Here is a 25,481-nt window from a genome sequence, read left to right on the forward strand (position 1 = left end):
TGATAGGTTTTTCCAGCTGAAGGATACAGCATCCACTTTCCAAGCTTTTTTGTGATGGATTCTTGTGCAGAATTTGTCCAACTGATAGTTTTGGGGTGAGGCAAAAAGATCTATGTCTGGGCTCCCCCATTTGCTTGTCAACATGCTGAAGATTTGTGGATCCAGTTTCCATTTGTGTGGGTCCATAAGATGTCTGCTTAGTTCGTCTGCCAGAGTATTTTGCTTTCCTGGCATGAATTGAGCTTGCAGATGTATTTGGTAAGTCAAGGCCGTGTTCCACAAAGCCATGACTAGTCTGCAAAGGGGGTAGGAATGGGTACCCCCCTGCTTGTTTATGTACCACATGACTGTGGTGGTGTCAGTCTTTATCAGTAGTTGTCCTGAATGAAGAAAGTCCTTGAAAGCTGTCAAAGCATTCTGTACAGCTAGCATCTCTTTCTGGTTGATATGCAGGTGCATTTGATATGGGCTCCATTCGCCCTGAATGCAACTCCCTGCCAGATGCGCCCCCCCCCCAAGCATAGTCTAATGCGTCTGTAGTCAGGGTTTGGGTGGCAGGGGGTGGAATGAATGACAGTTCGTTGTTTTGGTGATAGGCCTCTGCAAACCACAGGCAAGAAAAGATAGGAATCACTGTTTTCAGGCTGTGACAATGTTGACTCCATAAGCTTTTTAGGTACCACTGAAGTTTCCTCATATGCAGTCTTGCACATGGAATTAGAAGAATGTAGGAAGCCATGAACCCGAAGGCAAGCAGAATTTGTTTTGCAGATAACTGGGTTTTTGTGGCCACTTGTATGAAGTAAGTCATCAATTGGATTTGTTTTTTCTGGCGTGAGGTAAGTCATCTGGGCAGATGTATTCAAGCTTGCACCCAGAATGTAATTTTTTGAGAGGGTACCAGTTGTGATTTATTTTCGTTTATTTATGGTGTACCCTAGGCAAGTTAGAAATTTTTTTACAAATGCCAGATGCTGTAGAAGGGTGTCATTGTTTTCTGCCTGAATTAGACAATCGTCCAGACAAGGATAAATTTGAATGTTTCTTTGTCTGAAAAATGCAATTACTGGTGCCAGGCACTTTGTGAAGACCCTGGGCACAGTAGATAAGCCAAAGGGCAGTGCAGAGAACTGTTAATGCAAATAGCCTTTTTTGAAGCGGAGGTATCTTCTGCAAGATTCCCTGATTGGGATATGCAGGTAAGCCTCTTAAGTCTAGAGAGACCAACCAGGCATCCTTGCCTAGCATAGGCAGTAAATGTTGTAGAGTCAGCATCTTGAATTTTGGAATGTCCAGGAATGTATTTAGAATGGATAAGTCCAGAATTGGACGCCATGATTTGTCTTTTCTGGGTACCAGGAAAAGTCTTGAGTAAAAACCTTGTCCCTTTTCCTTTTCTGGTTGAATAGCCCCCATACTCATGAGGGACATAACTTGTTTCTGGGCCACTGCCCACTGATTTGGAAGCAGATGTGGCCATCCGTTTGGAAATGGCAACGTGTGGAAATGAAATCTGTATCCCTGGGATACTACATTTAAAACCCACTTGTCCTGGGTAATTAGATGCCAATTTTGTGCATGAAGTGCTAGTTTCCCCCCCAAAGGGGCTGCCAAAAGATAAGAGCTTGGAAATGGCAGAGGAAAGTCATTGAGACTGTTTGCCGTAGGGAGGTGCCTTGCTATTTCCAGATTTGGAGGTGGAGGCACCCCATTGTTTTGTTCTACAAGTTCCTTGTGACTGAAACCTGGAGCCTTTGGAGTGTCTGGGTTTGACCTGAGCGGCTTTGGTGGGACCAATTCTTAGTAGGCCAGTGCCTACTGAACCTGGGTGGCTGCACCTGTAGGAAATCTTTTACAGTTTGCATAGATTTAGCTTTGTCTTCCATCTTTTTCAAAACTTCTTCTGCCTTATTACCAAACAGACTGCCCTGTTGTAAAGGAGCATCCAACAATTTTACTTTAACATGATCAGGCAGATTTTGCTCCTTGAGCCAAGCATGCCTTCTTATCACAGATCCAGTTACAGCGGCCCTTGCATGGGGCCTCCAAGGAATAAAAACCATATTGCAAAGTATGCTTTCCAACCTGTTCAGTTGAATGCAATAAATCCTGTAACTATTTTCCACACAGTCAGAAATCAACATAATTTTCTGTTTAAGCCCATGACATCCTGCTGATATTTAAACATATGAAATTGACAGGCTAAAGCCCTGACTGCCAGGGTTGCAGACGTGTAAACCTTCTTACCCCCCATCTGTCCAGCGCCCTGAAGTCTCTATCAGAAGGGGTAGGATTTTTAGCAGTAGAAACCTTAACACCCTTGGGACCCTGTGAAATTGTTTCCGGGTCAGCAGTAGGGTTTTTAAAAAGGAATTTGTGGGAGTCAGGAACCCTGTAATATCTGCCTGGCTTACTAGGAGCTGGAGGCAGGGAATCAGGAGCCATGCTGGATTCTGAGAAAACATCAACAATGTCTAGAACAGGAGGTACAGCCAAAGGCCTATGCTGAGGAAGGAGGAGGAAATCCCCCAGCCTCTTTTTGATTCTGAAAAATCCTGACTCTCCCAATGAAAATGTTCCCTTAAGGCATGCAAAGTTTCTCCAAAAGAAAAGTCTTCAGGAGGAGAAGCAGAAGAGATGGAGTCTTCTGCATCAGAGTCCTCATAAAGTGGAATAGATAATTCCTGATAAGAATAGGAATAAGAAGAAATGGAAACCTGATCTGAAGATTCATAATCAGTGCCTTGCGCCTAGGCCTCTTAGCAGGAGGGGGTTGGGAACCCCTGATCAAGGCAATTAAATCCTCAGTCATTTTGATCATTTGTTTTTTAGGCATAGGGGCCTGTGCACGTGGCCCAAGCATTGGTTTTTTAGACATAGAAGTTGGTTTTGGCCTTGGTTTTGAAGACGGCGTCGGTTTAATATACAAATCTTTAGGCCTGAAAACATCCTCAGAAGCCGGTGCCTGCTCAGTGGCTCCGGACCCATCTAAGGTAGAGACATCCGCGGGTTCAATACTTAAAGTGGCTCGCGGCATACCGGACTCCGAATGGGTCTCAGTAGTGACCTGCAAATCAAAAGTAGCGGGTATCAGGGGCTGCAAAAGTGCCTCACTGAGTACCGGGGGAACCGGCGGCTGGCTTAGGAGAGGCTTCGTCGTCAGTTTTGGACCTCGACGGTCTGTCTCTTTTTCTTTGCGTTTTTTTGTGAATTCCGGTAGTCGGATTGCTAACCGACGACATTTCAGGATAGTTAAATCTTGAGCCAAAATATTTATATGCAAAAGTATACTGACGCTTAATAGTGTGTTGGTTAAATTTAGCACAAAACCAACAGCAAGGCACGTTGTGGTCAGGGCCTAGGCAAGGAATACAGTACAAATGAAAATCCTTATGAGGTATTTGCTTCCCACAAGTAATACAATTATTAACTTTTACTGACATCAGTAAGCAGCAAGAAAAGCTTTCCCCAACGGGGTACTTAGCTTTAGGTTGAAGACTTCGGTTCTGAAACTCGAAAATGAAAACTTCAGGAGTCGGCCGACCGGCACTTGCGAACTGCTTCTGCTTCGGGCACCGCGCAGCAAGAAAGACTGATGAAAATGGCGTCAGCTGCATGTTTTATACCCCTGACGACCTGATGTTATGGAAGAAGGGACAGCAACCTAGCAGGACCCAAGACTTTGTTAATCAGGCCGACTGAGGGAAACCTGCCAGCAGATTACCCAAATGTAATGACTGCAACACTGAAACACGAAGAACATCTGAGGTAATTCTCAGGCCAGAAGTACAGCAAGCTCAACCAATGCCACATGCTGGGTCCACGAACTAGAGGCCCACCCTCTCAGTTCTTCAAATCAAGTGCAAATACCCCCACCATTCCTTCTACTGACATACCAATCAGGCAGCATGAAACACCTCCCACGCCTGCCACATTCAGGTCCCATTTATGTCTCCTGCCCCTGACCTTCCTTCCTCAAATTTTAGTAAGCAAATAAACATTCTTCTTTTATACTGTAGAGGAAACAGTTGCAGCAGTTTAGACCACACACAGAGCACTACAGTGCTTAGGTTTCACCATAAATGCAATATACCAGATATTAAAACTCAGTATTACACTAAAGAGCAATCAAGATGATGGATGGCTGAGAGTAGCCTCTCCCAACATTTTGCACCAGTACAGCTGCCCCTGACAGCTAGCCCTAGCTATGTTACTGTCTCAGGTTCTTCAAATCATGTCTTAAGGATAAATTTGTTAAAATGCCACCACATACGGCTATGCACTGTATCATGTTCTTCTTTCAGGTAGTAGGCAGGGTGCTAATGCAGATCCATGCTTGTACTTTGTCGGCAGCAATACTTCTCAGGCATCAAATATGGACATTTTTCTAAATTAATCTTAAGGACCCAGACATGAACTTTGTAATCAATGGATATAAGCCATAACCCCCAGGTCCAGAAATATGCTGAACTGGGGGCCAGTAAAAGAGGAAACCCCAAGAATTTTTCACTGGAGAACAAATAATGTAATTCACGAGTGCTCTTACCGTCATACCATACTTGATGATGAGCTTCATGAGGTCCTCTTCTATAGTGACAAGAAAAGCCTCACTGGGATGTTCCATAAGAGGCACTACTAGTTCTAGAATCTTTGCCACATTGCAGATAACCAAGAAATCACTCTGAGTCTAAAAAAGAAAAAAAAAGAAAAGAAAAATTACTTTATTGTGTGTGTGTGTGTGTGTGTGTGTGTGTGTGTGTGTGTATATATATATATATATATATATATATATATATATATATATATATATATATACACATATACACACACATATATAGTGTTCCTAATAACTCAAATTTTATCGTAAATCTTAATGAAAACTACAAATGAAAGCATTTAAAGTCAATCAGGTGCTTTTTATAGACTACTGAGTATGAATGTTACTCACTTACTCAAATATCTCTCCATGTGTATGCCTTCAAACCTCCACACAAGGATACTGATCAGTAAATGGGTGACGCAACAAAACTGTACATGGGCTGTGGTAGAAAAGAACAGAATGAAGACAAAGGCAGTACAGTTGCGTTACCAACTTACAATCGTTTGAAATGTTTGAGTGTGGTCACAGTTGTCGTCATATTATAGGATTCTGATGCAGGCTGAGGTCCAACATTCAAGCCAGACATTCACAGCCAAGCACTAGTCTCCCTCAGCTAGGCTGACATATCCTACACCTCGGACATACTCGCATACCTGGTTATAAAGGTTATATCTTTTTTCTTGCCTCCCTTTTAGGGTAGAGCAGGAATACTATCAATTACCCGTCTGTCAAAGTCCCATGCTATCACGAGGGTCTTGGCCAAGGCCCAAGACTCCTACCCTCATGAGAAACCTTAGCAATAACAGAATAATGTGAAACAAAGACATGGGGACTGGGATTGAATAACGATAGGGAAGGGGACTGGGAACCCAACTACAACCCCCACTTGTCCAGAGAGTAAAATGGGATAGAGGGTGGGAGGGATCATCATATTAGGAAAGATTCCAAAATTTGATTCTATAAGGAAAGAAAAAACACAGAGGAGAAACTGCAGTAGAATGCAGCATACCTTTAAGGTTTCTTATCAGTGCTATTTATACATTTATTTTTTATTCATTTAGACAGTGACTGTAAATGTGTACTTTAGAATGCATTTGTGATTGACATTGGTGCAACTTAATAGCAGAAACAATGCAGATCTTACAGTTAGTTATGTTTACTATCTTACTGCAGTAATTGCATATACACACCTGCTATGGAAGCATTTCTAATTAGCTATGGCATTCTTCACTGTGTTTTTGCCTATGTGAAGGCACGCTTTGTATTTGTTCCCAAATATTGGCCCTTGTCTTGATCCAGTAAATTTTTAAGATTCCTACCCTTTCTGTAAATAATTTTCAAGGGGTCCCTTTCTGTTGATGGCAGGTCAGTTAACTCCATGAATCTATTACATTATTTCTTAATAATACTGTTGAATATATGAAAATCAGCATTAAACCCCATACAAAAAGCTGTTAAAATCATCAGAACCCTGTTTAATGCACTCATGCTCACCAACAGCCTGGAATCTGTTGCCTAAAACAGGACTAAACTTACTATGTCTGAACTTTGTTACTTCTGCTCTAATCTCATTCAGTAACTGGACATGGTAACCCCTCTCCTGGAACAGCTGTCCCAAGTAATCACATTCATTTTCAAAATCGGAATCACAAGAAGTCATCCTGCACACGAATATACTGACCCTTAACAATGCTCTTTTTTGAAAAAAAAAAAAAAAAACACGAGTTTCTTGTTCAGGAAGGGCTGATTGAATGATGTTTTTGATTGGTGGTTTTATACTTGGATATATAAGATAGTTCTTTATTACTGCTTGTGTTAATCTGATGAAGTCTGCTGGTAATAAACGAAAACTTGCATCAATTGAAGTGTTAATGCGTTTTTCTTGGTGAATAAAGTGGACTGAATTTCCCCTCCTGGTGTGTGGACTCTCTTCACCCTATTTTCCTGATATCAATGTACGGTGTTAGTCGACTAACTAAAGGTAAATTGTATACACACACACACGTGTGTGTGTGTACTGAAATTCATCCATAAACCCAAACACTAAGGTTTACAATGTTGTCCAGAAAATACAGACTTTGCAATGTGGACATGCTACTAAACATCTGCTGAGCAACAGTCTTGGCGTATGCAAAATATAGTCTTAAAAAACTAAAATAAAACATTTCTGCATTAAAACAATTTGCAGAAAATTGATCAAAGCAATCAAACTGAAGCATATATCATGGTCGCAGGAAAAACACAATTAACTTCTGGCTTCATCTTCCCCTAAACCTCCAAACAAACGTCATCATACAATATTTTATATGCCCTACTAATTATCCCTTTTTTTAACAGCTTCTATTCCAGATTCTACTAGAAACACTACTGGTGCTGATCTTTCACTTAGGCTCCCCCAACTCCCTCCTCTTTGCCTGTGCTCTATTATCAATCTTTGATAGGGAAGGCAATCTCTAGCCTGCAGTCCAAATGTCTTCTTGGCGTCATTCCATTCTAATACCTTTCCCTCTCCAGTTATCTGCTTCCAGTACCTTGGTTCCTTTGCTAGTTTTCTCCAGTAAATGCCAACCTCCTCTTGCCTATTCTGTGCCTTTAAATGCAGTCATCCTTATTGGCAAAATCTTTCTCTACTCTCATGTTGGCTTAGTTCTTAGCATACTTTCTGCTACTTCATGAACATAATATTCTGTATAGCCTTCTCCTTAAGGATTGGCATCCAAATCCTTGCTCTGAATTTCTTGAACCCCCCCACGAGTTCCATTAACATCCCTTTTCACTTTAATTAGAAGTTATGTACTTACCATAACTTGGCATTGCTGTTGTCCATTTTCATTTTTCTTCACAAATGGGTCTAGGATCCAATCCTCGGATCCAACTTAGCCACATTTACAAGACTTAAGATCCAAATAGTTCCTCCCTCTACCTGTAATGCTCTATTCCACCCCCCCAACTCCTCAGATAATCTCTACTGACTTAGCACCCGCTGTGTTACAAAGCCACAGTAGACACAAGAAAAAAAGACTGAGGCTCAAATCAGGAACGTGATGGTTCCATCATCATCCAAAGATCCTTCAAGGCTAGGGGATGGTTGAGAGGGAAGGTGAGGAAAATAAAAATGGACAGCACAGATGCCAAGTTATGGTTAAATACATAACTTCTAAATCTGATGTCCTTTTCATTCTTCCTCACGAATGGGTCAGAGTCCACAGCTACGTAACTCTCGGGAGGCCCTCAAGTAAGGCTATACCAGAGCACTCTCAAACCAAAGGAAGCTCTGAGTCGGGAGAAAATGTCTACTTTGTAATGTATAACAAAGGTGCTAGTCTTTGACCAAGTGGCTGCAGCACAGATGTTGAAAATGGAAGTTCCTGAAGAGAAGGCAGAGGAAGTAACCATAAATCTAGTGGAATGTGCTCTAGGAGGACGAGACAACTTTAAATCTTTTTGAGAATAAACCAGCAAGATACAATCAATAATCCATTTGGCCAGAGTAACTTTGGATACTGCCTCACCTAACTGGTGTGGGGAAAAGGATACAAACAGCTAATCAGACTTCCTGTACTGTCTTGTTCTGCGAAGATAAAAATGTAATTGCCTGTGAACATCAAGAAGGTGCAACATATATTCACCCTTATTAGTAAAGTTTGAAAAGAAAAGTGGTAATTGTATGGCCTGGTTAATGTTATTTTCTGTGGCCACTTTAGGAAAAAAGGAAAGGTTGGTTTGTAGAGGTACCCCTATCTTATGGAAAATAACGTACGGAGCCCAAGCAAAAAAGGCCTGGAGTTCAGAAATTCCTTTTGTCGAAGTGATAGCTACCAAAAAGACTGTTTTTCAAGAAATAAACTTCACATTACATTTGTCCAGTGGTTCAAAGAGTTTGTGAGTTAATCCCTGAAGGACCATCAAATGCCAAGGAGGAGAGGGATCCTTTAGTGGAGGTCTAAGGAGGAAAAACCCCCTTCAAGAAAGCTTTGCATAACCTGGACGATGTTAGAGAGAGAGATTCATTTCCAGCATGGAAGCTGGACATGGCTGTTAACTGAAGCTTAACAGCAGAAAAATAAGCCCCATCTCTAAAAAGAGTAGTGAGAAAAAGAAGAATGGCTGAAGTAGGTGCTGAAGAGGGATCAATATTCTGCTTGGAAGCCCATATGGATAATCTTTTCCATTTGCTTCTACAGACTTTCTTGGTGGAGGGCTTCCGACAGGCCAAGATAATATCACAAACTGAGGAAGTGAGTCTGGACTGTCTCACTATCACTGAAGTGGAGAAACCATGTGGTCAGTTTGAGGGCATTGAGCTTGGTATGTTGAACTTGTGATGGATGAGATAAGAGATCCTGAGTGGGCTCTAGTATCCATGGAGGATATTTCAAGTGAGACTAGAGGAAGGGGAACAGTACCTGTTGAGGCCAAAATTATGTAAGGATTGTGATGATAGGAGGTACTGCCAGCCAGGCCAAGAGAAATAGGGCCAGTGGATTTGTAACATATGCCAGCACAGCTACCTGGAATTTTATAAATAATGTTATTTGTATAACAAACTAATTTGTACAGATGTTTGTGCTGAAAATATATTTGTGAGGTATGCTTGTGTTAAAATGTATCAACCGTGTCTCCTGCTGGAAGAAAAAGAAATGCACATATATTATTGTAGCTGTTTAAATGTAGACATTTAACAGCATTACACTGGGAGAGAAAAGGTTAATCCACCTGACTTTGGAAAAAAAATATTCTTGAACTTAAATTACTTTATGGGTTAAGCCATAAAGATGTTACATCCCATAGTTTTGAACGGGGCCAGAGACACAATGTCTATACAAGAGACCAGGCTGTAGCACCTGTAGGAAGAGTGGAATGGTTTTATGACTTCCAGCAGCTGCACTACATCTAAGTAATGCTCAGTCTGTGTGCATTGTAGCACACAGGTGCTAAACCCTGGTAGCTTCTAGTGATGGGGGACAGTGTGAAAAACAGAATCAGATGATCAACAGTACGGGAAACAGAATCAGATGATCAGACGTATGAGATGTCATTCTGTACAGAAATGTTTTTGTAATGTCAGGGGAGACTGAAGTCTCAGCAGCATTCTGTATTCTGTCTTGGACCTGATGACAAGGTCTACTCACCCATCCTGCCTTGCTCTATTCAGTAAGTAGGAACAGTAATTCTTTTAGTCAATCAGGAATAGATTGTGAGAGTAGCTAAATATTGTTTTTCTAAAACTGTCTGAAACATGCAATTGGTGTTAGTGCTTACTGCGAATACATATTTAGGATTTTTTTGTTTTTTTATTTACTATTAAATAATTTTAAACTTTTCATTGTAGCTAGGTCTTTATTAGAAAATACTTAAAAGTGTTGAGAGTACTTGCATATATTTATTTGCTGATAAATTTGGCCAGTCCTGAAAGCCTTGCTGCTTGGTCAACACTATCATTTTTATTAATATTAATTTCACTCAGTATAATTGGGTACCCCTGTAACAACTAAATAGCAGGCAGGGGTTCTGGTGGCAGCCTCGGCAGAAGAGGGCACAGCAGGTGAATCTGTGCCAGCCTTTCTCAGGTGTGTGCGCGTGCTTGCAAACCAAATCTCAAAGTGTGGGTGTGTCACCTACTTGGAACAGGGACGCAAAGCACTGCTTTCACAGACAGGGTGTGGGAGAACTTAGCTTGGAACCCCCAGCTAAGGACTGGATTTTGAGCTGTGCCAGTGGAGAGTTGTACTGGGTGTCTGGAAAGATACAGAGGGGAAATCAGTCCCCAGCTCCCAGACTGAGCATGTTCCTTGGGTGCTCTTAAAAGAAACTGTGCTAGATTCAGAAAAGACTGCATATGGACATACTGAGTGCATCCATTTGTATTCCAAGTGAACATCCCTCTCTAGTATCAGTGGTGAGGATTCAGACTCCTTGATTAATGGCCCAGCATGGGGATGTCACAAGGATGATTGAGCTCTTCAGTCTGCTTGCTTTCTGTAGAAACTTCAGGATCAGCAGAAGAGGGGGGTAGGCACAGTGAGGTTTTCCCCGGTATGTGTGTTGCAATAAGAAAAGTAGTCTGAAGAAATCACCCATTCCTAGACCCTCATAGCCTCTGTACAATGGGTAGGAGCAGGTTCCTCCTCGTTTACTGATGTACCAACACTACTGGCATGTTGTCAGTATGGGCTGCAATAGTCCCTAGAGGGAGAACGCCCTGAAAGGCTTGCAACATTAGTAGGACTGCAGTCATCGCTTAAGACATTGACAATGCAACCTGGTCACCGAGGGAGACAATCTTTCCCTTGAAATGTCTCCCCCCACCGCCAGCTGGGAAGCATCTGTGGTCACTGTGGATACTGGGGGAGAAAGAGAGAACAGTCTGTCCAGAAAAAGGTAGTCTGACTGGATCTACCAGCAAACATGATGTTTACAAACTGGGGTGAGTTTTATAGGAAATGATGGAGGCTGGTAAAGAATGGACCACTGTACTGCCAGTGTCCACTGAAGGATTTACATAAAGAATCTTGCTAGAGGAACTAAAAGAATGGCAACTGCCACTGATCCAAGAATGTGTAATACTAGTCTTGCTAGAGGGGATGGACGAGCGAGACATCAAGTCACACACCTGATTTCTCGGAGATGTGATGCAATGAAGAGGTAATGATGTCACTTCAGTTGTAGCATCCAGCTGACTTCCTATAAATTCCAGAATCAGCAGGAGTCAGCTTCGTTTTGGCAAGCTTTATTGCAATGCCTAGGGAGTTGGAGACCTGAAGCAAGTAATCCCAGTCTTGTAGCAGTTGATGCATGGGACCCTTCTGCTTGAGGAGACAATCGTCGGGACAGAGAAACACCTGGAATCTTTTGAATCTCGGTAACAACAACTGCCACGCATTTGTTGAACACCTGGGGGGCTCTGGTGAGTCCAAAGGGCAGTGATCTGAACTGGTGATTGGCTCCCAGACGAAAGCACAGGTGCCTCCTGGAGTGTCTGTATACTTTGATGTGATAGTATGCATCCTGGAGATCTATAGAGCAAGTGCAACTGTCCTTGCTCAGAAGAGGCAGGATGGACTGAACCATAACCATTCAGAACTTTGACTTCTGTACATACAGATTCAAATTGGTTAGATCCAGAATTCGTCTCAGATGCCGTGTTTTATTTGGCACTAAAAAGAAGCGGGAGTAAGTTCCGAATCCTATCTGTGCGGGTGGGACTTTCTGGATGATTCTTTTGTAGCAGCTTTTGAACTTCTTGAGCTGCATGTTCCCTCTGACTAGGTGGAATGTTGGGGAATTTCTTCCTTTGGACAGGAGGTTAAAAGGGAAAAAAGGGTATGCAGTAACCACTGGACATGACTTTTAGCACCCAGACATTTTTTGTGATATTTGTTCAAGCGTCCAGGAGCAAGGAGAAATGACGCCCGACTGCCTCCAGAGTTGGACAGTAAGGCAATACTTCACGAGCACTGACAGGGCTGGTCAGAGGAGTCTCTGAAGCCCTGGTTTTGCAGACCCCCCCTATGCCCCTGGGGCGACGTCTTCCACTGAAACCTTCTCCTTTGCCTCTGGAAGAAGTGTCCCCACGTGGGTCTTGTAAAAGTCCCTGAGATTTTCAGAACCACATTCTCTCCAATCCTCGCTGGTTTCTAGAAAACATTTGCTGAGGGGTAGAAAACTTGATTCCAACAGCAGGGAGGGTCTTTCCCTCCTGCTCACTGCTGGTGAGCGTATCTTTCACTGATGGTCTGAACAAAGAGTATCCATGAAAACGGGCATTAATAAAAGACACCTTGAAGGGTTCCACAAAGTCACACAGACTCATCCAAGCATGTCTCCTAATGGCTATGCCTAAACCAGCTGCTAGTGAAGCCCTTTCTGCCGTGTGGGAGATCAGCCTCATCGATGAATTGGCAACAGATGAAAGAGTAGCCAACTGAAGAGAAACCGTTTTGAAATCCTCCTCAGACACGGACTCAGTGACAGAGTTTGAAAGCTCCTTGATCAAATCTCTCTGTGAGTAAAATGTGCCAGGTAATTTAACCTCAGTGCAAAAGTGGCCGAGGTTAAATTCCATCACTCTGGACTCCCTATTTGGTGGATGGACAGAGGATCTCTGCTCAGCTAAGCTCCTTCTTAGTGACTGCCGCCACAAACACTGCATCAATGGGGATATCCTTACACATGTGGAGGTTGCCTGAGGGAGGAAATAATTTATCTGGGTGTTTGGGGATGGGCTCTACAGTGTCTGGTTCATTCACTCCAAGCCCGGCAGGAAACTAGATCAATAAAAATGCTGGGGGGGGGGGGGTCACCCAAGACGTAGATGGATCAGCCCCGAAAATCTCCAGGAACACAGACTCCTCAGGAGGAGTTTGGGAAGACCAGCTACCCTTCCTGCTTGATGATGTCCAGGATGTCCCCAAAGGAAACACTGTCAGGTGGCGATCGGGGGGATCCTTCTCTCAGCTGAAAATTGGCGTCTTCTGAGAGGGACTCCACAGGGTACTCTAGGTGCCTCCTCTTGCATGTTTTCTTCCTTGGTAACCTCCTGGGTGGGGTGTCTGCAGGAGGTGTTGAATGAGGTTGGGAATCCCTGTGGGGAATGTGTGGAGACTTCCTGGACTTGGCTGACCATAACGAGCAGAAATGATGAGCTCAGAGCTCGGTCCTGATGAGGAACGAGGAGTAGGATCAGAGATATAAGAGGACGGGTCTCTATGCAAACAGAAGGCCTTTTCTACTACATGAAAGGCTGACGAACCTGAGGATACCAATCCCTCCCTCTTCGTAGCCGAGGCCGCAGAGGATGGCAGGATGAGGCTAACCCTGGATCTGAGCCCTCCAGACAGAATCAGATCAGAGCTGTCATTAGCTGAAACACCAACGGGGAGTGACAGATCCAACAAAGTAGGAGTGAACCCATCCCCTCAGACCCAATGCCAACTTCCAGGGACCTGCTCTGATCTGAAGGTATCAGAGCAAGACTTGTCAGGGAAACTGTAAGAATCAAGGAAGAGAGTTTCCTCAGATCCAACTCAGAGACTCTCAGGGATCTTGGATCCCGGGACTACAAGACCACAGGTCAGATCGGAGAAAGAGACAGCATCGGTTGGGCAAGTACACTCATGGATCCGAGAGGGGACGGAGTTGACAGGGCCGCCATCTGGATCTGATCCCTGAGAAATCTCTACATCATATCCATATCTGTCTCAGTCAAGTTCCTAGAGAACCTAGATGATGCCATGGATGCAGGCCTGGAATGCTTCCTAGGGGTTTCGAACAATTTTGACTGTATAGCCAGAGAAACAGGCTTTAACACAATTTCTGGTGATCGGCCCCCTAGTCGTTAGATCCAAGGGTCTGGGATCTGAGTAGGAAGAGGATGGCATGGAAGAGCTGGTGATGGTTATCACGCCTGTTGGATTCAAAGAGGCCTGTGGATCCGAGGGAGGCGGTACTGTCTTCGAATCTGAAGAGGTTGGATATGAAGTTTTTCTAAGCTTTTAAGGGGGCTCCGATGAAGCCCTCAGTGATTTCTGTAAAGCTCGCTTCTTGGAGTCTGCAGAGCCATGATGGAATATAGAGGAGATCTGAGCCCCAGGTGAAGACTACAAAGAGGCCTGGAGTAAGCCCTTAAGTATTAATTTATTGGGAAAATCAGAGATGGCCCTGGGGTTGAAAGAGGCGCATATCTCACAAGCAGACATCAGATACTCAGGCCCCAAGCAGTAAACACACTTACTGTGGGCATCCAAACTGGGGATTTTATGCCCACAAAAAGTGCATCTCTTAAAACCAGAGGGCTTTTCAGACACGTCCACACCACCAACAAACAACAGATTTTAGGAATTAGATGTGTAATAGCCACATGCTCTACCTGGAGTACACACAAACTAAGCCAGCAACACACAAAACACAATTTTTTTTGATACTAATAAAAGTGATAGAAATATAAGATGTGCTGAAGGCACTAAAGGAAGAAACAAGAGAAAGAGCACATTCAGCAACCTTCTAAATATCAAGAGGGAGGAGAAGAGAAGAAAACAGCAACTATACTACTTAAACTGTCAAAGTTAGAAAAGAATAATCCAAAGATATTAGATTTATAGAAAAAACATCACTCTGGTTCGAGAATGGATCTGCGTCTTGACACAATGGCAGCAAATGAGATCTGGGGAGTTGGGGATGGGACAGAGCAATGTGGGTAGAAGAAGCTCAAGATTCGGATCCTAAGTCTTGCAAATGCAATTGAAAAGGATCTGAAGATTGGATCCTAGACCCAACACCTCCAGGTTGGTGGCAACGCACGAAGCTTCGGAAACCATCCAGGTGCAACTAACCATAGGCAAAACTGCTCTACAAATTGTAGCATGCTATGGGCCACCCTCTCAAACTCAGGAACCCCACACAGCCTTCCTGAAGACACTGGAGGGAATAAATGTATCTCCAAACACCATCATATTGGGTGACTTCAACTACCCGAATATAGACTGGGAACATTACTCAAGCCCTAACTTTCTAGCCCAACGGTTCCTGGAGTTCATAAATTCAAATGCCATGGAACAGCTAGTCACCGTTCCCACGAGAGGAGAAAATATACTAGATCGCATTATCACAAACATGGGGACAAAATGCTCCACACCGGAAGTATATCCCTCATTGGTGAGATCTGATCATAAACTAATCTCACTGGAAATCCACATCCCGCCCCCACCCCAAACAAAAAAGACCACAGTGAAGAACTTCTCTAAAGCAAACTTCACACTACTCAAGACTGGTGTGGTATCCTTCAAGGCCCCTGAGCCAGTGGAAACCACAACCCAAGCTGCGGAAGCCCTTACAAATGCCTTCTATGAACACCCTCCAGGACTGCATGGATCAGGCAATCCCAAATAAAACCAAGACTCTTTCCACAAAGGGCAAACGTCCAGTCTGGTGGACCCCAGCCATTAACAAACTTTACAATAAGAGGAGAAAGCTATTACATGATAGAACAAAATCCATAAAAGGGAAGTCACCCCTGATCATTATTAGTAAAAAAATACGAGCACTCATAAAATCAACTAAGGCCAATTTTGAGAGAAAAATTGCCATGGATTCAAAGGACAATCATAAGGCCTTTTTCAGCAATGTTAGGAACCTGGGTGGAAACTCCCAGATATGCTCAGAATTAGTCCAAAATGATACAAAAATCAATGAACCCACAGACATTGCCAACATACTGGCAGACAGGTTCAGTGCAAACTTCACCCCTCTCCCCTAAAGGAGAGATAACTATCCCAGTGGAGTGTAGCCTCCCAGACATCTCAAATGCGCAGGTGAAGGCTGCTCTCTAAAGCTAAAAACACAGCATCAATGGGACCGGATGGTGTCCCCGGCTGTGTGCTACACGAGCTAAATGAGGAATTAAACCCGCACATAAGGCAGCTGTTTAATCTCAGCCTTACCACAGGATACATGCCCGAGGAGTGGCGTATGGCAACTGTGGTCCCACTCCACAAAGGCGGTGCCTCTACGGACCCTGGTAATTACCGCCCCATAAGCTTAACAAGTCTAGTCTGCAAAGCTATGGAGAGGATCATAATGGAGCTCATAAACAAAGATATAGGGGAATTGCAGACATTGGACCCGACCCAGTTTGGCTTCGTCAAGGGCAGCTCATGCCTTTTGAACTTGGTCGACTTCTTCGAAACAGTCACCAAGGCCATTGACAAGGGAAAGGCAGTCCATACAGCCTACCTTGACCTTGCAAAGGCTTTCGACACAATATCCCACTCGGGTATTGTAGAAAAACTTACCAGCTTAAATGTAAACCCATATGTCACAAGATGGGTTGCAAACTGGCTTAAGGACAGAACCCACAGGGTTAGAGTTGCTGGCGCTATGTCAGACTCCAAGCTGTTCACAAGTGGTGTCCCACAGGGCTCGGTCCTTGGCCCCCTATTGTTCGGCATCTACTTCTCAGAAGTACAGGCCAACATGGGAGGACTTTGGCTGACAAAGTTTGCAGACGACTGCAAACTGGGCGCCATAGTTGAAAGTGCATCGGACACGGATATCCTTCAGAAGGGACTCACGGAAACAGATAGCTGGTGCCAGAGCCATGGCCTGAAGTTAAACGCCAAAAAATGTATAGTCATACCCTTCGGGAAAAACAAGGTAACCCCAAGCTACCATATAGGTGGCAATCCACTAAGCACAGAAGAGGTTATCAGGGACCTGGGGACCCAGGTTGACAGTGGCCTTTCTTTTGACACTTACGTTGCTAAAGTGGTTAGAAAGACCTTCTACATTGCCCACCTGACCATGAAGGGATTCACATCCAGATCTAGTGAGGTCATTGTTCCCCTGTACTCTTCACTTATCAGACCAATGATCGAGTACAATGCCCCATTCGGGATGTATCTCACCCGACATCTGCAGCAATTGGAGATACCCCAAAAGTTCCTCACCAAAAGGATAAAGGGACTCCAAAATCTGCCATATGCTGCCAGATTGAAGAAACTCCAGCTCTATTCAGTCGCATACCGTCTGCTCAGAGGTGACATGTGCCTGACATACAAGGCCATGTCCAACCCGGAATTAATGGACATGCTCCACCTCAAAAAATCCAAATCCACCAAAACCACTAGAGCAAGCGACTTAAACCTTAGCACGGATATAAATAGGACGTGCTGGAGGGATAGATTTATCACTCAGAGACTCCCTATGCTGTGGAATAAAATCCCGGTCCATGTGAGGCAGAGCACCTTGCTGGCTCTGTTCAAGAGAAATCTTGACCTGTGGATGGGAGATCGTAGGTTTACCCCGGGAATCATCTCTGTGTCACTGCTGGACAGAGGCACAACAAACTAATGGGTACAGTATTTTTTCATATAAGGGGTGGCGTAAGCCACAGAACTTTGGGCTAGGCTTATAAATGCCTTAGGGCAGATAGCCTAGTATAAACCTATGAACCTATTCTTGAAGAATGAAATATCAGATTTTACAGCTTTCTGCTAGTGCTATGTATATGTGTCTTCACTGCGTAGCTCTAAAATATCCCTTCAAATCAGGTAATCCTGAACTACCTTGTTCTATTGGAAAGATCAACCTATCCCACTTGGCTCTTGCCCTCTTCCCTCCCAGATAAAATCTTTAAGCTCTATTAATTATTATCCATAACTTCTCCTCTGATTGTTAAAATGTACCTGACATATGTATAAAACTAAACGGACTAAAATAATTTTTACTGCTGGAATTCTGGTATCTGTAATTACAGAGAGCTTAAAAGTTTCTTTTGTTTAGTCTCTTTCCACATATCCTTAAGCTGCCATTACAGAATCCTTTTTAATCTATACTCCTAAACACTACATTTTATCGTACCCCCACAACTATGGGTATTACTGAACCAATTCATGGGTGCATAACATAGGTCACACATCCATAGCTCCTGCTCTGTCCTCAGTTTTATATCCTGAAAAGACTTGTAACGGTCTCAAAATGTTCCACAACACTGAGATGTCCTTTTCTGGTTTTATCAAGTATAAAACAATACTGTCTGCACACAAAGCCAACCTTTCTTGATTACCATATCAACCATATTCTTGAATTTCTGAGTAACTTATTTTCTTTAACAATGGCTTTTAATGTATTGCAAGCAACAAAGGGGAAAGAAGACATCCCTCTGCATGGTTCCTCTGTTCAGACATCTTATCAGAAAATAAATCTCCCACCATAATTTCTGACTGATCTCTCATATGTCTTCCTAATTAACCTTATTATTGTATCGGGGATTGCAAATGCTTCCATTGTCCCACTCAAAATCCCAGCTTACTCTGTTGAATTCTCTCTCTGCAGCAATAGCAACCAACAGCATCTGTATTTTCTTACATTCTTCCTCCCCTCTGATCATCACTGTTCTGTCAATGCTGTCATATGTTTCTCACCCCCCAAGAAAACCATGCTGATCCACATCTATCAACTTTGGCAACACTCTTGTCATTCTTTTAGCTACTGTAGACAAACACTTTGTAATCACAGTTTATAATTAAAATGGGCCCCATATGAAGCTAGATTCCATGGGCCCCACTGTTCTTTGGTACTACATACACCACAGCCCTCCCTCCAGGATGTCTGGTGCTTCCACACCTTTTAAAATAATGTTGAACAAAACCCTCTAGAATTCCACTACCCTCTTCCCTCCCAGCTTCCAATCCCCCACAGGACCAACATCTGTTCCTGAAGATCCCCTGCAGATTAATTATACATTACTGTTTGTATCTCATCTCCTGCAATCTTAACCATTAACTGTGGAGCCTCATCTACCTCTAACATTGACATACATTGTCTTCCAAAAATATTTCTATTTTTTGCTGTTTCTTGGTTTCCACATTTCTCTGATTTACACACATTTTCATAACATTTCTGAAATATCTGTTAATACCTCTACAGGTTCTTGTTCTTTCTTGTTATAGGCTCTCTAGCTTTGTCAACAGCCATTGCTACCCCGTTACCTAAATCGTTATACTAAAATGTTTGTGCTCTGGAGTCATCAGAAACAGTTGCTCAACAGCAATCTTTCTAAACTCATGCATATTAACAAGATACTCCTTTATTGTCTTTCTCGAGCTCTCTGCAGTTGTGCCTCTTCTTGTGTGATTCCCTTATTCTGCAATATATTAACCTTTGACAGCTTCTCTAAACTACTTCTTAACCATATCTTTTTTTCTTTTATTTCTACCCTATTTTAAACTCCAATTTCATTTCATCTCACTCACTAGCTATAACTTCTGAAAACATTTCTATTTTTCCCTAATAACTCTCAAATAATTTCCACTATCCATTCCTTAAATTCCTCTAACAGGTAGGTGGGGATGTGCCAGTGTCTCATTTTTACTTCATTACCTCACCTTACATTTGCTGTTACTGGTGTACAATCTAAAATAGTTACTAGATGTGTGCAAAGCTTTCAATTAAATGTACATGTTCCTACGAAATATATATATTTTTGGCTAGTCTAGCCCAGTTACTGTACCTTGGAGAATATTGCAGTTCCTACTACTGAATTTACTACCAAATATTTCTTCAGACATCTACCCACTTGTTAAATTTTCCTTTATAAGTCCCCAAGGTACAAACCAAACTTAACAGAGAAAAATTCTACCAACCACCTAGGCAAGGCTCTAGACACAGCTTGTACTTTTTAGCACTTTTGTTCTTTAATAGTAAAAGCAAGAACTTCATCAGAAAATACAAGTCAAATGAGACAAGCAGTTTAAAAAGACAGTAAAAAAAAATCACATGGCTAAACACTACCAAACATTAAATAGTGGGTGTTGTCACAAAAGGAAATACTTGAATTGAAATTTAAAGTGCAAGTGAAGAATAACAAACAAACTAATGTCATACAATTTAAAATTAATAATTAAGTCCAGGATCATGATCATCAGAATCATGATCCTCTCACCACTGTGACTCCTTACACACCTTAAACTGGCTAGAGCTTCCCAACTCTCTCTCCTTCATTCACCTCTCCACTGCCCATAAACTCATCTTCAAGCATTCTCAATGCCACTCTCTCTCCCGCCCTTACCATGCACTTTCTTGACCGATCCCTCAGGTCTAATAAACAAAATCTACTGGAAATGTATAAACCATTACGCACTCCTGGCCAATTTCTTTTATCTTTCTCCATAGCATGGAAATGGAACTCACTTCCTTCCCATATTCAAACTATCCAGAACCTCTCTACTTTTAAGACCTTACTCCATTCTTATCTCTCTTCTAAATTGGAATGTTCCTGCTCCCACCCCTCCTAATCTCTATGCTACACTTCCAGTGCATCAAGTATACCTTCTCAAAACTTTACCTTCCACTCAGACATCTTTATTCATCATCCTGCTCCTGACTCCTATAACATCCTACTCTCCCTTTTTTTTCATTTTAAACATTATAGGTTATCTACCTACAAGAAATCTTAACACATCATAAACCCATAACTTTGGCATAATATGCAGTTTTGTTACTTTTTGTGTTTGTAATAACTTCTGCTGACGTTTATTTCTGTAATACCCTGCATTAATTTTGATGTGATTCGTTAATGGTATTGTGAAATTGTCTGTAATAACTTCTAATGACTTATTTCTGTATTACCCTGTATTAGTTGTGATGTGATTGTTACTTGTATTGTTTCTGTATGTATGTACAAAGAGCTTTTCTCCCCGAACCTCCATTGAAAATGGCCCAATGGACTTAAGCGGTTAACAAACAGCAAATAAACAAAAACAATGATCAGCTCTAAGCTGAATTTGCCATGCAGATTCATGACATTCAAGCAAACTGTTACTGTCACCACAAAATTTATCTGTGTGTACAAAATCTAAAACAAAAAAAGTGAACTTTTTAAAGTCACTACATAAAACGGCATGCTTGGCAATGGCATTATTTGGATCTTTCTTGCGTATAGCCAAGTTGTGTTAACAGATTCTTCATAACAAGTATTGTATAATCTTGCCGATGTAAAAGCTTTCAAAGGACTCACGGGACATCAAGTAAACGAAGTACTTAGAATTGCAGTAAAATATTTTGTTTGTACAAATGTAATCCTGGACTTAATGAGCACATTGCTTTTTACTGATCCAAAAGTTACTTTGATGGTTTATTTTTTATATTTTAAAATATATGACATTAGTTTATTTTTCTTCGCCTGCACTTTAAATTTCCTTTTGAGACAACACAAACTAATTATTGGTAGTGTTTAGTCATGTGCTTTCTTTGGCTCTCTTTTTAAACTGCTCATTTGACTAGTATTTTCTGATGAAGTTCTTGTTTTTACTTTTAAAGAATGAAAAATACAAGCTGTGTTTGGAGGCTTGGCTGAGTGGTTGGTCGAATTTTTCTCAGTTACATCCTCACTGTTGCAAATGAAATTGCAGTCCCCAACAATAAATAATAATTTACATCCAGAATAATCCGGAATAATATTCCCTGCTGAAAACTAATTATTTCCTCCTAGTTTTAAGCTCTATAACAGTAGTTTTAGGTGGAATATAAATACATAACACTACTGTCCTCAACCTTTGACAGCAGTCCCTTAATACCACAAATGTACCATATTTTTCACTCTTCAATCACTACTGTAGCTCCTCTATTAATTAGTACAAATACTTCCCCTTTTCCTATGTCCCTGACATTCTGCTGAATTTCAGTCTTCAAATCCTTTTATCAAATTCATATGCTCCCTTCTTTCCAAACGTGTCTCAGGTATCATTGTTACTTTCAATCTGTATTTCTTAATATAATTAAATATCCTTACCTTCATGTCTTTCCAAAATATGGCTAATACAGCTATTATGGCAAGTAGTTATTATTCTGGCCTAATATATATATATGACAGCTTTTTTAAAACAAACGTCTACTTCTAGATTCTGTGTGAGATGTACCCACTAAAGCTTGGCAGGTTGACCTTTTATACACTTGTTTCTTGTCATCTCCATTTAGTTCTGTTTTAATGAAAACCTTCACACAGAGAGACAAACCTATCCCCAAAGCATTCCCATAACCTAATATATTAAACATGCAAAACTATGTAAATCTTCAAATAATGCAGTTTAACCCCCCTGACAAGAACAACTGTCCCAAATCGACAGATGCACCCGCAGGCATTACCCAATCAAAAAATAAGGTTATTCATGGTAAGGCTCATGTTACACAGCCTGTGTTCCTACTTACACAAGCAGCCGCCTGTTCTTGTCTCATCTTTAATTCCCTCTCAGATGTGAAAATCGCTGGCATGCTTTCAGAAAACATTAACTTTCAGCCTTAAGAAAAACTGCATTATCTAAAAATGAATCTAAGTTTTTCATTGTTCTACTAAATACATTGGAAGTATTTAAGTACCAGGAAATCTGCTGTTACTCACTACTAATCATGTCAAACCTTACTTTTAGTATGCTGCTTGCCCTTGTACCTTTTAATTTTACCTTTCTCTCAGCAAACAATGTCCACAACTCTTGAGATGCATAGCTGGCAACTTGTCTCCATGGAAACATAAGAGAACATACAGCTGCCCTCAACTGCAGACTTCTTAACACATGCTGAACATTTATTTGCTAAAGGAAAATTCTTCATTACATTCACAGTGTTTTTTTATTTTTAAAACCCACCTGCTTACACAAAAAAATTATTAAGCCACGGTCATTTATCCAGACATTCACCAATGCAAAAAAGAAAATATCCCGACACTACATATATTATAATCCGTGCGCTTTTATGCTCCATCCCCACCCCCACCGCACATTATTACAGCCTTTCTTCTCTTTTTACATTGGAATGCCTTCATTTTTGAAAGCTAAAAAGAAATAAGTACTTAATCACATACAACAATCACTGAAAATGCTTTAATATACAACATGCAGTTTATATCATGAAATGTTTTATAAACATACTATATAAAATATTTGAACAAAACATTTCATGATACAAATTACGTGGAATGTTTCACACAAATAGTGTTAACAAAAATTGTTTTACTTAGTTTTCCTTTTTGTGCCCTTCCAAACATTAATGACATGAAATGGGTATACACTTTTCAGTCCCCCGACAAGTTTAACATTCAAGTAAAGTCTAATCTTTCTTAGTTACTTTTTCTTGTAAAACCTATTTCACAAATGTGATTTATGCTTCATAATCTCAAAGTGATTGACCAATTTCAGTGTTGGTCTTCATCCTAATAATTTCCAACTCTCAACCCCAGACTACAGTAAGTCCAAGGTACTTCAGTTTCTTCTAGTCAACTCCTGTACTTCTAGTCTTTAAAGAATTTTCCTTTGGAACACTGGAAAACTAGCAAGACTCTCTATGAGCTTTATTATAATAAGAATGGGAAGGAGAGTCGTCCTTTGTTGGATTGCTCACTTTTTGTTTGACAAAATTTTGTATTTCCTACTCAGTATGCTCAGCATCAAAAAAGGACTCTGATCTTCCACAGAAGAAAACAATATTCTGAAGACATCTGGATACACTTACCCTTCAACATTCCCAGCCTGCTGGGATAAATAAAACTGCCAAAGATTCCAAAGACAACCACAAGGCATTCTATAACTATGTCAAGAATCTAAATGGCAATGCTCAGATCTGCTCAGATCTACAACAGAATGGCAGTAAATATACTGATCCCAAGGATATTGCCAATATCCTGGCAGATCAATTCAGTGCCAACTTCACCCTCTCACCCATGGCCCATCTCAATACCGGAAGATTGCCAAATTCTGGTAAAAACGGCCACACAGGTAAAAAACGCACTCTCCAAAGCTAAGAATACAGCATCCATGGGACCAGATGACATCCCGGGCTGTGTACTACATGAATTACAAAATGAACTAGCACCTCACCTAAGTGTCATGTTTAATCATATTCTCACCTCAGGCTTTCTGCCCACTGAGTGGTGCACAGCTACAGTTATCCCACTCCACAAGGAGGGATCCACCTTGGATCCCGGGAACTACTGCCCCATCAGTTTGACGAGCCTGATCTGCAAGGCCTTGGAACGTATTATCATGGAACTTATAAACAGAGACATTGGCAACCTTAAAAAACTGGACCCCACCCAGTTTGTGTTCGTAAAGGGCCGATCTTGTCTCCTAAACTTGAATGACTTCTTCGAATCAGTCTCCAGAGCCGTGGACGAGGGTAAGACAATCCACACAGCCTATCTGGACGTCGTCAAGGCCTTTGACACCATCTCCCACTCTGGAATCATAGATAAACTTACTAAGCTGGGCATTAATCCCTACATCACTCGATGGGTTGCCAACTAGCTTACTGACAGAACCCACACTGTAAAAGTAGCTGACTCCAAATCCAGCTCCAGACAAGTGGAGTACCTCAGGGTTCAGTCATGGGACCTCTCTTGTTTGGCATCTACTTCTCTGAAGTACAGGCCAACACTAAGGGACTCTGGCTAACAAAGTTCGCAGATGACTGCAAACTGGGAGCCATTACTGAATCCCCAAATGATGTGGATACTCTACAAAAGGGCCTTAAAGAAACAGATGCTTGGTGCCAGAGCCATGGGCTCAAGCTCAATGCCAAAAAATGTACAGTTATCCCCTTTGGGAAAAAACATGTACCCGTGAATTACCACATAGGTGGCAGTGCACTAAGCACCGAAAGTGTGATGAGACTTAGGGACACAGGTGGACAGTGGTCTCACCTTCAATATCCACATTGCCACAACAATAAGGAAATCCTTCCATGTGGCACAACTCATCACTAAGGGCTTTTCATCCAGAAAAAAGAAGGTCATTGTCCCACTGTACTCATCCCTCATTAGACCCATTATAGAATAGAATGCCTCATTTGGTATGTACCTCTCAAGACATCTGCAACAACTGGAAAGGCCACAGAAATACCTCATTAAAAGAATCACAGGCCTAAAGCAGATGCCCTATGCTGAACGCCTTAAACTCCAGTTATACTCCATCGCATATCGTCTAATCCGAGGCGATCTCTGCTTAACATACAAGGCCATGTCAAACCCAGAGCTGTTGGACATGCTACACTTAAAGAAATCCCAAACCCTCAGAGCCACATGCTCCAGGGATCTAAACCTGGTCATCACAATAAACAAAACATGCTGGAGGGATAGGTTCCTGACCCAGAGAATCTCCAGACTCTGGAATAGACTGCCCATACATGTCAAGCAGAGCGCCTCTTTGGCCCTCTTCAAAAGGCACCTTGATGACTGGATGGGAGAAAGGAAATTCACCACAGGGATCATGTCAGTCGCCCTGCTAGACAGGGGTCCAGGGAAGTAAACAGTGTGGGAAGAAACAGCCAGGGAATTGTTATGGCTAGGCTTGTACAGGCCCTAGTGCCAGCAGCCTAGTACCAGCCTATGAACCTCTTC

General features: G+C 42.0%; 2 protein-coding genes across 3 annotated transcripts in view; one reads left to right on the forward strand and one right to left on the reverse strand.

The window, feature by feature from the left end:
• Nucleotides 1-25,481, reverse strand: part of NIPBL (NIPBL cohesin loading factor) — a 4,951,262-nt gene that overhangs the window by 1,296,050 nt on the left and 3,629,731 nt on the right. Inside the window, exon 34 of the mRNA XM_044076429.1 lies at nucleotides 4,547-4,687. Coding sequence (XP_043932364.1) covers nucleotides 4,547-4,687 — 141 coding nt within the window. The remainder of the gene's footprint in view (nucleotides 1-4,546; nucleotides 4,688-25,481) is intronic.
• The window catches only part of IST1 (IST1 factor associated with ESCRT-III), a 1,439,276-nt gene that overhangs the window by 614,561 nt on the left and 799,234 nt on the right, over nucleotides 1-25,481 (forward strand). The window lies entirely within an intron of this gene.

Source organism: Protopterus annectens, chromosome 1.part0 (genome assembly GCF_019279795.1).
Source record: "Protopterus annectens isolate FY-2018-M chromosome 1.part0, PAN1.0, whole genome shotgun sequence".
NCBI lineage: Eukaryota > Metazoa > Chordata > Ceratodontiformes > Protopteridae > Protopterus > Protopterus annectens.